At 41.3% G+C, this 17,073-nt stretch overlaps 1 protein-coding gene across 1 annotated transcript; it reads right to left on the bottom strand.

Moving 5' to 3' along the window:
• Window positions 1-660: 660 nt before the first annotated feature.
• On the bottom strand, window positions 661-11,853 carry NIPAL1 (NIPA like domain containing 1). Its single transcript, XM_065837358.2, has 6 exons — window positions 11,583-11,853; window positions 7,455-7,721; window positions 6,316-6,372; window positions 5,769-5,859; window positions 3,833-3,993; window positions 661-3,694 (listed from the first exon to the last, which is right to left on the bottom strand). The coding sequence occupies exons 1-6, from the start codon at window positions 11,851-11,853 to the stop codon at window positions 3,090-3,092; spliced, it is 1,452 nt and encodes a 483-aa protein (XP_065693430.1). The 3' UTR covers window positions 661-3,089.
• Between the last annotated feature and the right edge of the window lie 5,220 nt (window positions 11,854-17,073).

The raw sequence follows: 17,073 nt of genomic DNA, 5'->3' as shown, positions 1-17,073 counted from the left end.
AAATACTCTTCACTGAGACTGGCCAGGAGGAAGAGATGCCTAATACATCAGCTTTGGATTTTCTTCCCTAGTTTAGAAGGAAAGGCCTTTTCACTTGACTGTTCATTTTGTTCCTCAAAATCTGTGTCTTTTGACTCCTAATCATCAGCATTAAATGTCCCTTGCTGATGCTTTTCACAGAACACCAGGGTAAAATAACACATTTGGACAAATTGGGTAACTCTGTAAGAGAAGCTAAAACCTCTTGATCTCCCCATGTTCTTCCCTCCAGTTCCATCATAACATTACAGACTTTTTCAGCTCCAGGTGGATACACAGTAGTTTCACACAATAGCTTTTCTAAGGGAGTAAAAAATTTTCTTGCCTATCAGAAAACCGATTAAAAGTCAAAGCTACTAAAATAAGGTCATGATCAGGTCAGATACACATGAACTGCAAGAACACCAGCCAGAGCTTCATTTAGTATCCACTTATGTGTGCATAGGACCAGCCACTAAAACAAAGATTATTCACTTTGGATCAATCAGATAGTGTATAAATGCTTACCAGAAATAAGAATTGCACTCCTTCATTTTAAAAAACACAGTTCATTTAGTACATAATGTTTAATAATTTATCAGAAATATTAGCATAATTTCACTTAAAACAAAATTACTCCAAATTAATACTATAAACAGTTTCAAAAATAATATCTCTTATAGCAAATGTTTTTTATACCAAAAAAATAACCAATAATTTCCTTCTTAACATGACAGACTTCCTGTACACCACGAAAATAAGCATTAACTTTGGTCCTCTGACATTGTAAGAAAGTAATATTGTTTTCCTAGTAAATGTTATTTATGTACAAAAGCAGATATGCAGGTCCAATAGAAAATACAGATTTTTTTACTTGGTGCAAGTTAATCAACTGCCAGGAGTTGACATAAAAAGAGCACAGACTTGGTATGAAAAAGTCCAGACCCTTCTCAAAGGAAGTATAACCACATATGTTTTAAAAATGCCGAACATCCATTCAAGAACTGGACTGGTTGTTTTTTTGTACAAACAACCCTTTTGGTCACACCACAGTGGTGGCTGTATAAGCAAACAGAGGGACCATCAGCTACGCAAAAGGATCTTTTTTTCTCTTTTTAGGGTCAACTAATATTTTCTGCAGCTATTCCTTAAATTGTATGAGTAATTCACAGTCAAAAGCAATGTAAGTTTTTGTTAAAAGGCAAATAGTAAAGAAAATTACTCTCCTTATCTCTCTCTGTCTCTCCAGGGTCACGGGTCCTGCCAGGATCCTGCTCCAGCGCAGGCTTCCTACAGGGTCACAGCCTCCTTTGGGCATCCATCTGCTCTGGTGTGGGGTCCTCCTTGGGCTTCAGGTGGGTCTCTGCTCCACCATGGATCTCCATTGACTGCAGGGGGACAGTTGGCCTCACGATGGCCTGCACCACGGGCTGCAGGGGAATCTGCCCCAGCACCTGGAGCATCTCCTGCCCTCCTTCTTCACTGACCTTGGTGTCTGCAGAGTTGTTCATCTCACATATTCCCACAGTTGTTTTTTGTTTGGTTGATTGTTTTTTTGTTTGTTTTGGTTTGGTTTTTTGGTGGGTTTTTGTTTGTTTGTTTTTTCCCCCTTCTTAACTATGATATCCCAGAGGTGCTACCACTGTTGCTGATGGGCTCAGCCTTGACCAGTGGTGGGTCCATCTTGGAGCTGGCTGGCATTTGCTCTGTTGGACATGGGAGAAGCTTCTAGCAGCTTCTCACAGAAAACACCCCTGTGCCCCCCCAGCTACTCAAAACCTCACCACGCAAACCTAATACAATCAGTGACCACAACTGAGGAGCACACTGTGGTACAGATACTAACCTTCAAGCCTACACTAGATTAATAGCTAAAACATCTAATAGAAGTGAATACTCATTTTCAGAAGAGATGAAAAGGCCAAACTACAACAACAGATGTTTTGATGTTTCTCAGCCCTCGCATACAGCCCTTCCTCTACCTAGTATTTCTAGAAAAAGCTCGAGGATTGGAAAATGGATTTTGCTTTTATAAGTGAATATAAATAACCGGACTGTTTTGCTCTTAAGAAACAATTAGGTATTTCTGGAAAACAAGAAAAAAATTTGAAACACTTAAATGGGTTTTGATGAATAAGTAGCAATATTAGAAAGAAATATAGAAATAAGTAAAGCCCCTTCTTAAGTCTCAAATTAGTATAAAACAGAGTTGAAATTCTTAAACGCACATTCTGTTTTTCTTCTACCTTTGAATAATCTATTTTTTTACCTCACATAATTTTTTTAAGCTAACAGCAACTGTTTTCAGGCCTCTAATGAACTTGCTATTTCTTACAATGTAACCTTGTCATAGTTTTAAAATAAAAAGATACATGCACATCTAGGGATTTGCAATGAGTTCAGGACTCCTAAGGTAGAAGAGCTAAGAGTTTATTGTTAAAAAATTGATTTTGAAGAACGGTTACCAAGAACCGCATTGCAGAAATTTTTGGTGACTTCTATTCAAGGTTCACTGGTAGGTCATCAAAAATGAAAAAAACTTGCATAAAATTTTATATTAACAGCTAAAGGGCTTAAACAATATTTTCTTCGTATTATATCTCCAATTAATATCCTTCGGGTAGACTATCTACAAGTTTGCTTGGCGATACACTACAACAATATAAAGAAAGCCTGAAATATTAAGGCCATCACTAAGATAACAGCAGAGTGCTTGTGACTTCAGCAAGGATTATCTTTTATCATGATGGCAAAATTGCACTTTGTAAATATATCTTACAAAGACCATTCTTTTCTGCTGAAATTCTCCAATAGGAGATGCTGCATAAAAAAGGACAAGGTTGTTCATTGCCTGACATACGATCACCATCAGGTGTCTGTCTGTCATGTCAATTATTGAACATTTCCATTCACCACTACCAACAGCTGGCACACAGAGGGGTAGCCCACACTTAAGTGGCCTTACAGACCGTTTTCCAGGGGACTGCGGGAAAGAAGAGCATTCCGGTAAACACGGGTGGGTTGAGTCTGCAATTCACAATACTTCCAATGATGAACACTGCTTGAGAGTTTCATTGACTGAATAAAACATTGTCCTCCTCATATGCCGAAGCTTGGTCTTCCATGCTCTCCAGCAAAGTGTGACAGGTTTCGTATTCATGGTGTGGTAATGAAGGTTCTTTGGTAACAGTGGACATCAACTGACTCCAAGTGATAACAGTGTTTTTGAAAGCGTGCAATAGAAAAATGCCTATGATGATATTGCAAAATCCACTCAGGGTTCCAATGATACCACCCAGGTCCATACTACTCCACTCCTTGAACAGGATGATGGAACATGTCACAACCGTCGTGGTGAAACACACGTAATAAATAGGTGTCACTAGAGATGTACTGAACACGTCCAATGCTTTGTTGAGATAGCTGATCTGAGTGCTGACTGAGAGCACTAAGGTGCCCAACAAAATGTAAACCAACGAATGTCGATAAACTGGCTTCCGCTGCAGCATTTGTTTAATGGCAATGCCCAGGCCTTTCACAGATGATACAGAGAAGGCACCAATGAGGGAGCAAATTAAAATGTAGATCAGTATATTTGTTTGACCTCTACTTGGAGCCACGATAAAAATCAGCACGAGGACAACAACTGTTAGGAGAACAGCAAATGTAACAAACACTGTAAGAAAAAGGAAAGGAAAAAAGAGTAATGTGCATGAGATAAAATACCAGACTAAGAATACGCTGAAAGTGATTCGGTGGCCCAAACACTTCCTCTATGAACTATAGCACAAGTTCGTTGTAATTGCATACAGACCTGGATCTTGCAGCTTGCTTTCCATCTCATCTAGTGAGGTGACCTCCTCCTCCTCAGGGGCATGAATAACCATGACTGTTGATCCCAAAATGCTCAGTACACAGCCCAGCTTTCCATGAATATTCAGCTTCTCATTTAAAAAATAGGATGACAATATAGCACTGTTTGCAAAATATAAATATTAATAAAAGGTTCAGCTTCACCAGCCACGTGAGACATTTCAAATCTGTCTGTGTAACATTATATTAATTCAAAATCTCTTTTAAATTTACATCTATGGGAAACCAGTCCGAAACAATCAGATTTTAAGGAGTTTTGCAAGAAGGGTGGTCAGGACCAGGAAGGTCAGGTGAGGTGTTTGGGGGGTTAGCAACCCTGGTCCCTCCCCTCCAGGCTGTAAAGAGTCCAAATTGCTCAAGGAGCTTCATTACTTATTGCCTGGGTCAAGGATATGCACTCTCACACACCCATAGATGACCACACAAGCTGTTATTTTCTAGCCAAAGTGGTATAAAGTGCTCCTTTTTCCATTACAAGCAGTCAACACAAGTTTTGGAAACTGCTCCTCGTCCCTCCGTGGGCTCTCCCACCCAGGCATAGTTTCTGCCTGGCTTGCCAGGACCCCCCAAAGACACGGAGAAGGCACGTCCCTCCGTCAAAGAGGACTGACCCCAAGATCTCTAAGGGGTTCAAGATTTAACCAAAGGATAACAACACAGCCCAAATGAAGCCACCTCACGGTGCGCACGATCAGCCAGCTAGAGCACAACCTTAGGCAGAGATACAGGCTTAACAGGGTCTAGATATGCCCACAGATATTTTTTCAACCAACCTATCAAATTACAGCTATTTGTTTTGCACAAGGGTGATGAGCTTGCTGACATGAAGTTTTTAAGACCTCTCTGTTTCAGAAGAAAGATTGCCACCCACATCAAAGGAGTGGTTGTTAAAACTCAGGCTGTTTTGAGAAGCAGCAGCCAGGCAGGCAGTTTGCATCTACCTACATGCTGATCCCAGCACATCTGGAGGGGACACAGTTACACTACTTTTGCTATGACAGAATGGCTGCATTTTATTTTTAGCAGTTAGATTACTGCAAGCATCTTACAAAAAAAAAAAAAAAAGTGGCCCAGGTTGGTTTTAAACACAATGTTTCATATCATGTACTCAGGTCTTAAATGCAGGAGTTTTCAATTTAAAATACATTAATCTCATTTTGCTAATAAATTATTTCCCAGAAAGCTTGTTGTCAGCATTATCCATGTCTTTTCTGCTTCTGTGATAGCCATATTAAGTACTTGGAATTTTTTTTTCTTTATACATAGGAAATGACGAGTGTTTGAAAGGCACTCATATTTCAAAAATTTCAAAAGAACCACAGATTTTAACTGTGGATATTTAAAATGCTAAAATTTTCTTTGCCTTCTTTTCAGAAGGACTTGGGAAAGACCAAAATAACCCAAAATGCTTACTAAGTGTGCCTTAATATGGAATTATGCCCCTATAAAAAAGAAATTATTCTGAAAATATTTTAATGGGGGAATATTATATTTTCTTCTAAAGTTCTGTCACAACGGAAGAAAAGGACTTTTTAAGAACGCTTCAGTTCTCTAGGAAGAGATAAATCACAGCCTTCTACCACTGTGCACCAGCAGTATACCTGGTATACGCTGATAAGAAATACTTTATAATATAGGTGGAAGGCTGTTGGGAAAGCATATACTAGCCTTTGTAACAAGACTTCTCATTCCCTCTTCCCAGATAATTCAGTTTTAAATAAGCAAGGGATCTTTTCACCAAGGACCAAAAAGCATTTTTCTCCATGCACTGCTTTTCAGTTTTCTTACTAAAATTCTCTACTTTCAGCCAAAACCAGTATTTTCCCTCACACAGCAAATGGCTCATTTGTCAAGGTTTGCTTCCAGTTTGTACTGACCTTATGAGAACACTCAGTGCACCCAAGGGGGTAACTAAGGTTGCAGGTGCAAAGGCGTAGGCAGCGAAGTTTGCAGCTTCTCCTAATCCCACTGCAGAAGAAAGAACACTTGAGTTAGCTTGAGGGGTGGGCAATAAAAGGCATGCTATTGTAAGTATTTTGCATGATAGCTGTGATAGCAAATATAACTCAAAATCTATTTTCTACACTATATATGCACATTTTGTTTTCAAAATTATATAGCTTCCTCCGGGCATAATAAAGGCTAAAAAAAGTTAAACACTTTCCCCCTAAGTACACCTAGGAGCTAGACAGATTCAATCCCTTTGCATTTAACCGAATATTAAAGTTTGTTATACTGCAAAGAGCTTCAAAGAGCAAACACAATATTTAAGAGACGGGATTTCAGAACGACTTTTGTCATAAAGGTGATTGCAAAGACCTTTCTTTCAAGTGAGAGGAGTGAAAAATCAGGGAATAAATCAACTTAAAACAATCTGCTTTATGTAGCATTTACATATAGGTTGAGAGGAAAGAGATGACTTACTTGATAACAATCCCACCCACCAAAGCCATTCCTTCAAATAAGAATATCCGCCCTGTCCTGCAAGAAAAAAAATAATAATCTCACCTTAGAAGAAAGAGATCACCTTATTATAACAGACAAAACTACAACTTCACATTTGCATCTAGTTATATGAAGTATTGAAAGAGCACGTTATCTGGTTGTGATATGAAGAATATTTCATTTGATTTTGACCGACATTTCTCATTAATTACTCTACTGCTTTTTGATGTGAACTTCTGAAAAATGATATTTGACTAAATACACATGGAGGGAAAGTTCCAAGCAAAAGTAAAATATCTATGAAGATTGTTGGTGAGCTTAAAAAATGCTTCAAAGTGCTTTTGCAGGTCAGATCCAACATATTCATACTCAGTTACATTTTTGCTATCATTATACTTTAAATTGAAATAAATTAGAAAGAAAAATGTCACTGCATGCTTTATTTTTTACATAAAACATAAGTATATAGAACATTCAGTAACACATTTCTTTTTTTTGCAAATAATCCAATTCTTTGGAAGAGTATATTGCAAGAAACACAACAAACAAAACAAAAACTGCTAATGCTAAATATTTAAATCCATGCAAAGGGAATTCTGAGATTAGTCTAATGGGGTTTTTAAATGCTTTTTCTAGCTCTTCATCTGTTGCATTTGATGAAAGAATAGTTGTACGAACTGTGGAAACTCCTGTAATGAGTATTCTTTCTACAGACAATTGCACTTTCTTTTTTAAAAAAGACCTCAATCTAGTTAGTGTCTTAAGACTTTCCATCTCAAACTGGGGGGTGGGGAGTGGAAGAGACAGGTGTTTCGAAGGGTAAGACAAAGGGAGAACTGCTGTCAGGGAGGAAATATCACCACCTCATGAGATTTACTGCCAACCGCTGCCACCACAGCCCTAAGAATTCTGAAAGCTCAGTTCCTGTAATCACACACAGAAATAATACTGTATTTCCATCCCTAGTCAAGACAGGACTTCTGATCACGGTTAAAGTATGACACTTTTCAACTATGACAGTTTTAAACGTATGATCTGTGCCTTGAACCTTGACTTTGCCAAATTATAACAAAGGTGTTTGCGTCTCCAGCCCAAGCAACGTGGTCAACACCGCTTACCAGCTCGGGAGACTCCTTTGTCTGCCAGCTTCAAAAGTCCTTTCTTCTTCAGTATGAAACTAGAACCAATAAAGATACTGGAAACTATCGCCAAAGCTAAACCAACGTAGAGCCGGTATTTGCTTCCAGCAGGTGTGGAAATACTCCAGTTTGTTTCATTTAGAGTCGCGTCCACAGAGGCAAGGAGAGAAGAGCGGGATTCAGACACATTGATGATCCGGCACCATGCTTGGCAGGAGTCATGGCAAGCAAAAGACAGCACACCACCTGGGAGGAGAAAAAGGAGAACAAGTGATTCATGAACCAGGCACAGCTCTGAAGGAGCCCCATCATTGCTCTGCATGCTGCTTTCCACATCCTCTCAGAGCACTCGTCATTTCTGACTGTGCAAATAACACACAAAATCCACATAATATACACAATGCTGTTCCAGGTCATAACAAACCCCTGCAATTCACATGTACATGCCTTATTTTATACATATTTTGTGCACTACATTGGCTCAGTAAAACAATTAGGGAAATACCAAGGAATGTAACAATAAAGTATTATCTTAAATGTAAAATTTAACTTGAAATCCTAAAAGTTAACCTGAAACCTCAAGAAGAAAGGTTTCATTTGTGTTGTGCATTGATCACATCCCCAAAACACACACATATAAACCAAATCCATTATTTCAGACTTTGCCTGCTAGAGTAAGCCTGCTGTAATTCCAGGCTTCTAATTTTACCTTTGTACCTAAGATTTGGAAACAACTATTAAAATAGAGAAGGAAAAAAAATCTATATTAGGGGCAAACCCTTGCTTCATATGGGTACTAATACATTTTATAAAAACTGTTTGGTGACTACTGCATGAGACAGATCTTATTTAATCAATCATAAAATTTTGAGGTGGAGGCCTCATTACAACTCACAGCAATTTTCACCTAATCTTAACAACCCCCAGCTGGAAGGAGACCACAGCCTGCATGGGACAGTCCCGTTGGCTATTCCCGCAACGCAGCTGCAGAGATGGGTGATCCTGAGCTGAGACTAAAGCTCCATACTCTCTGTCAGCCGAGCCTTATCAGCAACATTACGATGACAGCCAGTAGGAATAACATCATTGCTATCAGCCTAGACATGTTTTTTGAAGGAAGAAAAAGTATTGCATTTCCAAGAACAAAAGGAGTTGCTATTTTGCATGGGGCAGCAGAGGACAAGCAGCAATGCTGCCACAGGGCTCACAGTCGTCTAGGCAGATGTTTCACAATTTCTCACAGTAGACCACAACATGCAAGCAGCGTGGAGCAGAGAACCTAGGCTGGAATAGATTTTAAGGATAGCCTTTTTGGAAATAAAGGTTTTATTGCAAAGACATGTTAAAATATGAAACAGCAGATGCAGAAATATAAAAGCTCAGTCTATTGTGACTCATATAAAGCATTGGATGCAACAAATAATTTTGTTTTCCATGTTTCCCCTGTAATTAAAATGACACATGAAGGATTCATCCCGCTGAGTGGCACCATCAGTAATACACCTTTTTTTTTTTCCCCCAATTTAAAAAATCATCTGGAGACTTGGTAAAAAAGGATATGCCTTTGTGTCTTTTCATACATAAGCTCTGGCAATATTGATGTTCTGTCAAAAGTGCTTGACTGCACAATTAACAGCCAGCCTTGGATAATTCACCTAATATTTACAAAGGAATAGTTAAAATATCAAAACTGTTAAAAACAGTATGAAATTTGACAGCATATCTTCATTTTCAGCTGACAATGCCAGTACTAATACCGGGAGATACTGCCCTTCACAAGTAAGGAACTGAGAATAAACACTTGCTCCCAGTTGTCCTGTGCCGTACTGTACAACAAACATACAACAGTAAGTTCTCACTTGATTTTTGGGCTGTGCAGTCACATTTCCTTGTTTGCTGAGACAGTTTCTATATAACAGGAGTTGGTTTGTATTGCTAAGCCAGGCTTCATAAAAATGGTCCCAGAAGACAGGTATGTCCATATTCTGCAGCCGAAGATTAAAATCTTAAAGAATTTACAACTACATGAAACTACTTTTACATAGTGCATAGTACAGGTAGTATTCTGCCAATTTATCATTACTAGAAGTTGCAACTGGATAATGTAAAATAAATGGGATTTGCATCTGTATCTCAAAGTATTTTTAAATCCTGAAGTATTAGCATAATCTTAGAAGAAAATTTTGTATACACTTAAGTTTTGACATAATTATTAATTATTAAATATTAAATTACAAAAGAAAATGACAGAGAAGTCCTTTAAGCATAAATGTTTCTCTTAGCTAACACACATCACGGCAAGGCAAAAAAAAAGCAGAGAGGTTGCCAGTGAATTAAATCCCTTAGCTATCAATACCTTATAATGATACTAAAGCAGATTGGTGACAGTTGTACCACTACCACTCAGCTACTACAGGCTTTATGTGAGAAGCACCAACAGCTCTTGCCTTTCATTAAAAGAAACCATCAAGACAAAAACTCTGGATAAGTGTGGTCTTTTAGCTACCTGCAATGGTAAAGGCAGCTTTCTATCAGTGTTTTAGGTTTCTAAAGAGCATATAACACTCTTCTCCCCCTTTTTGTGAATGGTGTACTTTCATTTAGCTGGAGATGAATGGCAAGCTTATTCCCTTCCATATGACACTACTACGACCTTTTTTCTTTTTTTACTGATTCTTAAGTTTTCCATTCCCCAGCACATTTTACAACATCAAATAATGAAAATTTGATCATGTCATCTGTAGTAAGTCAGTGACTGCCACAGCATGTTTCTCTCCTTTCTGAAATACACTTGCTCATATTTACAAAGAGACATTGGGTTTTTTGCCTGTTCCATCTGCCAGCTGAGAAGAGCCATTTTGCACGGTTGTGATCTCTGTTTACGGTGCTGAGAAGCTTTTTCTAGTTTTAAAAAACATGTCATTTGTTCCACTTGCATGCAAAGTGGTATGTCACTCCACTGATTAAAGAACCACCTGAGAGCTGGGAAGAGGAGGTGATCCAGGAATTACTATTACTTTATTGCCCACTGTGAACAGTCTGAAGATTACCTGGAAGCACTGAGGAAGGTGACAAATCTCTGAGGTTGCCTGGCTTGCTCAGCACCCAGTTTCTGTAGCTAAGCTAGTTTCACCACCCACTGCCAATGTCAACAAACACAAACCTGTCAGCAGAACCTCTCTTTGCCGAAATAAACTCTCTGAGCTGTGACGCAAGGCTGATAGCAACAAGAAACCAGTCTGAGTTCAGGCAGCCACTGTTGTACCTTCTAAAGTGTTTTTACGATTCAGCTGAATTCAAAAATGTTTTCTCAAAACCTAAACATTATCTGAGTTGAGTAGATCAACCATCCTGCTACGAACAGTCCTTGTAGCACTTCTAACTTGTAGTTCTGCAAAAGTCTAGGGCTGTGGTTCATAGTGGCAGTCAGCTTAGTTTTCAGCCTGCCACCAAAGATACTGGTCCTAAGTCACCCGGAAAACTATTTGCTTAGATTAGACATGTGATTTAACCGTTTTTATTGCGCTCGCGAGTCTGCTCACACTTGTCAGGGATATGAAATGCCTTTCTCGGTCACCTGGGAAATACTAAGGCCACTTTTGCCAAGGCCTGGCTGCTGGGGCTGAAAGTTGATGGACTGAGAAGCAGCAAGGGGTGGTTCCCCGACATATCCTCAATCACAAAAATGCACAAAAGATGCTTAAAAGAGGGTTTATACACGATCCAGCCAAGGGAGAAGTGCAGGAACCTCACCGGGGTTGGCAGCGCCACACTCCTCGAAAAACGACTGCGTGACGTCACGGCGGAGCAGTCTTACGTATGCAGGAGCACGACAGCCGCTCCCGCGGTGCGGGCGGAGGGGCAGCGCGGGGGGCTACGGGAGCGGCGCGCGCGTGCTGCGCCCTCACCTCCGCCCGGTGCCGCGCATCCTACGCGCGCCGCCGCGTCGCCTGTACCGCGCAAACCCCGCGCACCTTCCGCGCAGCGCCGCGCCCCCAGCGCGCCCCTCTACCCAGCTCCGCGCGCCTACTGTGCACCGCGCGCGGTGCTGCGCCCCCCTCCGCGCAGACCCGCGGCTCCCGGCTCCCGCTCCGCGCAGGCACTGACCCATGCGGCAGGCCGGGCGGGCGGGCAGCGCCTCTCGGTGCCCCATGGCTGCGGGCCGCCCCTTCCGCGGGCTCCGCAGCGTCGCGGTCGGCGGCTGCGGCTCCGCCCGCCCGGGCGCGTCCCGGCGCACCTGGGCGCGCCCCACTCGCCCGCCCCGCTGCCCCCGGGCTGGCAGCTGGAGGTGGCGGTGGCATCCCAGCCGTGCTTGTGGGCGCGTCCGGCAGGGGAACGGGTACGGAGAACTCCAGGAGTGACCCCGAATGGTTTTCATTTCGTATAAATCATTATAAAGTCCCGGTTCTCACCTGGGGACTTCTACGGCCCCACCTGAACCCTGAATCCAAAGGAAAGAGCTCTCTCCTGGGGTACCTGGGCAGTATTGGGGTCTACTGGAAATTTCTATAGATTTCTTTTTCCTCCCCTTCACAACTGAGGCAAGAGGTGAGCTATTTAACGTGCAAGCACCTAAGTGCGTGATGGGCTGCCTGCACTAGCACTGGTCACTGGCTCTGCCAGACTATCCCAGCTTTGAAGAAGGGCAGCATCTGGTGGTACTTCTCTTCAGATGACTCCCTGTGGTTGAACAGTCTCCAGGGTGTCATAAGAAACAATTATTTGTACTACCCAATCAACAGTTTCAAGGTACAAGTCTAAGCCCTTGGTTTCACCATGGATAAGTGAAATACATTTACAAAATGTGTGGCTTAATAAGCCATTACATGCTAACCTAGGGTTGCCCAGCAAACATCCTGGAACAGTTCAAGGACCTTTAGCATGCACAGTGCTCTCCAAACTGGAGCCAAACTGTGCTATGAATATTAACACATCTCCACAGAGCACCATGGGGACATGCTGGTGTAAGTCTAGAAGAGTCATAGAAACATTTCAGTTGGAAGGCACCCTCAGGATCATCGAGTCAAACCATAACCTAACCTAACTCTAGCACTAAACCATGTCTCTAAGAACCTCGTCTAAATGCCTTTTAAACACCTCCAGGGATGCTGACTCCACCACTTCCCTGGGCAGCCTGTTCCAGTGCCTGACAACCCTTTCTGTGAAGAATTTTTTCCTCATATCCAATCAAAATCTCCCCAGGTGCAACTTGAGGCCATTTCCTCTTGTTCTATCACTTGCTACTTGGGAGAAGAGACCAACACTCTCCATGTTGCAACCTCCTTTCAGGTAGTTGTAGACAGTGATAAGGTCTCCCCTCAGCCTCCTTTTCTCCAGGCTAAACAGCCCCAGGTCCCTCAACCACTCCTCATAAGACTTGTGCTCCATGCTCCTCACCAGCTTCATCACCCTCCTCTGCACTCTTTCTAGTACCTCAATGTCCTTCTTATGATGAGTGGCCCAAAACTGAACACAGGATTCAAGGTGGAGCCTCACCAGCACTGAGTACAGTGGTAGAATCACTTCTCTAGTCCTGCTGGCCACACTACTTCTGATACAAGCCAACTATGCTAACATTATGAAACTCACTCTGACAAAAAAAATATGAAGTCACAAAAAACTTACAGCTAACAATCCAAGTCGATGGACAGACATAAAAAATGTGCAATCTATAATATAATTACGGAAGGGAGTGGGTGTACTTCATGTATGTATACTTCACTGATGATTTATGAGTACTTTGCACACCCAACTCATTTCAAAGAACTTTGAGACAATGCCAGGAAGAAACAAACAACATAAAAATAATTTATCAACATTGATATATTCTTCTTTATTTTGGATGACATGTAAAGGTCAAATGGGAAAGAAAATAAAGTCTTGATATGCAACCTGATCATCTGACATAAACAGGAAAAAGATGCTAGTTCACCATTCACCTATGACTGGTTCAGAGCAATGCCTGGGTCATCAGCTAATGCAAATCAGGGCAGCTCCATTTATTTCAGTGGGTCTGTGGCAACTATGGGTAAGCACAGACCAGCCTTTTCATATATGAAGTAACAATATGCATATACTAACAGTCAAAGCAATTTTGTGGCAGTTCTTTTTTCTCCAAAAGAGAAATAAGGTTGTTATGAAACCCTATTATACCTTTCTGGGTTATTGTACTAATTTTTTTTTTCATTAAATGTATGGAAAATGCAAGAGAGAAGTTATGTTAAAATTCTGTCACTTATGCAATGAATGAAAGATTTGCTGAAACTGACTGTTAAGCAAGCACTGACTTTAATTGTTAGTTTTCAATAAAAATGGAAGCAATGAATATCTAGCCAACTTTATACTTCTGCATTTATAAATTAAATAGTCACTAGAAACCTCATTTTTGTGCCTTAATAAAACCCACCTTGTCTCTGTGTTAGCCATAAATGACTTAATTAAACAAAGTTTGTGTGACTTCTTGGCTTTGTCATAAATTCTTTCATTTTATTGAGGATTTTTTTTTTCCTCATACACATATACATAGAGTTTCTTATATGTCCTATTATGAAGTATTTAATTAATTTATCGTCAGTAGTGAAGATGATGACATTGGTTTTCACCACAGTGAGAAAAACTGTTCATTGAGCAGCTAGTCCAGGTGCAGACGTGAAGAAAGATGTCTTTTTTTTGTGTGTGTTATTTAGGAAGGCTGTCTGTGGCATTTTGAAGTCCTGTCATCATTGCTCAGCTTCCCTGTTCTGCATTACTCTTCTGTGCCTGCAGTTGCTGCTATCCAACACGGTCTGTGCTTGGGCTCCATTCAGTACAGCAGCTACAGGCAGGTTTATTGCCTGTCCTGGCATGCAGCCACACAGATATTGCTGAGCTAGGTTTGAGAATGGAGTTCTGACCATGGGAAATCCACCTGCTTCCAAATGCTGTTGATTTAGTGTAGACCTGTGGGAGCAGCATGTAAAGAAATTGACTTTAACTGAGGCAAAAAAACGATGCCTCTGGATTGCAGTTCAATATTATTAGATTGCTATACTTGCTGTGAAGAGCTTAATCCTATAGATGTTGCCTTAAAAATGCCCTGATTGTGCCACTTTAACTCCTACTTGGATGCAATGAGTGAAAGAGAAGCAAGGCTAGATATTCCAAACACGTTAACTACAGAGCATTTTCTACCATGATTATTAGTGACAATATAATATAGTAATTTTCTTTTAAGTACAATTAATCTCAGCTGAATTACCTTTGTATTTGTGAACATTTTAGTTTCATTATTCTGTGCAACCAACTCAGATTTCCTATGTTATTTTAGCTTGAAATAAAATTCTGCTAATCAGAGCTACTGGCACTCCTGCAGAGTCACCACACTTATTCCTTATCTCAAGTTCTGTCTTTTCCAGAGTATTCTGGTGGCCCTGCCCCTCTGTTCCTTGCAGGTTCCAGGCTGGGAGGAGAAGGGGCATCTAAAGCTATCTCAACCTGTGTAGCACAAGGATAGCCTCATTGCAGGTTCAGCTCAGGGCACACAAATTGCTGCTGGGCATGGCCAGCCACAGCATTTGTCATGCCTGTGGGTATTTCAGAAGTGCTAATCCCCGCTCAGAGTAGTCATGCAAAAAACAGAGTCTTGACATCAAACATACTAGTAAAAGGCTTTGATGTAGTCTTCTATCATGCCACTGATGTCACCTACCTGGACTTGTGCAAAGCATTTGAGATGTCCCACACAACATCCTTGTCTCTAAATTGGAGAGGCATGGATTTGACAGATGGACCACTTGGTGGAAAAGGAATTGTCTGGATGTCCACACTCAAAGACTTGCAGTTAATGGCCCAGTGTCCAAGCGGAGACCAGTGACAAGTGGTGTTCCTCAGAACCAGTATCAGGACCAGCACTGTTTAACATCTTTATTGGCAACATGGGCAGTGGGACTAAGTGCACCCTCAGCAAATTATCCGGTGACACCAAGTTGTGTGATGTAGTCGACATGCTGGAGGGAAGGGATGCCACCCAGAAGGACATAGACAACATTGTCAGGCCAAATGCAAAGTCCTGCACATGGGTGAGGGCAACCCCAAGCACAAATACAAACTGGCTGGAGAACAAATTGAGAACAGCCCTGAGGAGGAGGACTTGAGGGTGTTGATTGATGAAAAACTCAACATGACCTGGCAATGTGCACTTGCATCCCAGAAAGCAAGCTGTATCCTGCGCTGCATCAAAAGAGGCGTGACCAGCAGGTTGAGGCTTTTTCCCCTTCTACTCTGCTCTCATAAGGGCCCACCTGGAGTACTGTGTTCAGCTCTGAGGCCCCCAACATAAAAGGGACATGAACCTGTTAGAGTAAGTACAGACAAGGGCCAGAAAGATGATCAGAGGGCTGGAGCACCTCTCCGATAAAGAGAGGCTGAAATAGTTGGGGTTGTTCAGCCTGGAGAAGACAAGGCCCCAAGGAAACCTTATAGCAGCCTTCCAGTTCCTAAAGGGGGCCTACAAGAAATCTGGAGAGGGACTTTTTACAAGGGTGTGTAGTGACAGGACAAGGGGTAATGGCTTTAAACTGAAAGAGGGTAGATTTAGATTACATATAAGGAATACATTATTCACTGTTAGGGTGGTGAGGACCTGGAACAGGCTGCCCAGAGAAGCTGTGGATGCCCTATCCCTGGAAGTGCTCAAGGTCAGGCTGAATGAAGCTTTGAGCAACCTGGTCAAGTGGAAGGTGACCCTGCCCATGGCAGGGACAGGGGTTGGAACTAGAAGATCTGTAAAGTCCTTTCCGACCCAAACCATTCTATGATTTTGTGGTGCTGTACTGTGTGCCTATTAGCGCTCATGTCCACAGACGGCTTGCAATCTATCCAGTGTTTTCTGATTCCAGCCTCATCTGCATATGGGAATCTAACACATCAACACACATCTTAAAACGCTTCTACTTCTTTCCTCTCCATCAAGCACCCATTTAACTCTAAAGTAAAAATACAGTACCACCTACTGGTGGACATACTGTTTGCGCTGATAGTTTTCCAGTCACTAAGCCTCATTGAGGCTGATGGTGCTTCACCACCCTGAATTCCCTGTAACACCAGTCTACACAAAAGAATATTAAATAAGCTAGAAACCCTGGAGCTTTTTCAGCTACAGCACTTCTGACATGACATTCATTGCTGAAATCACATCAGCATTGGAAAAGACAGAAGTGTATTTGCAGAAAATAAATCTGCAATGTGCAACCTGTGGACTCAATCCAAACACCCATCTCTGTACACAGCTACAACACAGTGAGCTGAAAGGCAGTGGCAGGCTATTAAAAGCTCCTTATTTATAAATAAATATACATGTATAATGTGCCTAGTGTTTTGGTTATGGGTGTCTGAAACTAGAGGTAGCTTTAATAGGATTGAGAAGAATTACAGATGATGACAAAGCAAGATGCCAAAAATAGATTAAAGTTGTCCTACTAAAACAATAATCCAGTAGTGCGGTCGTTCTCCCATCAGTCAAGGTTACTTCACTGAAATATGGAATGAAAACAAAAATATGCATGAAAAAATATTGATGCTAAACTAATGTAATTGTCAGTAAAGTCAACGACAACTAAAT

This window comes from Patagioenas fasciata, chromosome 4 (genome assembly GCF_037038585.1).
Source record: "Patagioenas fasciata isolate bPatFas1 chromosome 4, bPatFas1.hap1, whole genome shotgun sequence".
NCBI classification, from domain to species: domain Eukaryota; kingdom Metazoa; phylum Chordata; class Aves; order Columbiformes; family Columbidae; genus Patagioenas; species Patagioenas fasciata.
The sequence above is the reverse complement of the archived record's forward strand: the minus strand, read 5'-3'. Positions and strand labels throughout refer to the sequence as shown.

Coding starts and splice junctions, on each gene's coding strand:
- NIPAL1 (XM_065837358.2), bottom strand. CDS start 11,853: ATGAAAACCATTCGGGGTCACTCCTGGAGTTCTCCGTACCCGTTCCCC. Junction 6,373..7,454: donor CAAAGGAGTCTCCCGAGCTG/GTAAGCGGTGTT, acceptor TTTTTCTTGCAG/GACAGGGCGGATATTCTTAT. Junction 3,695..3,832: donor AAGCAAGCTGCAAGATCCAG/GTCTGTATGCAA, acceptor TTTTTCTTACAG/TGTTTGTTACATTTGCTGTT.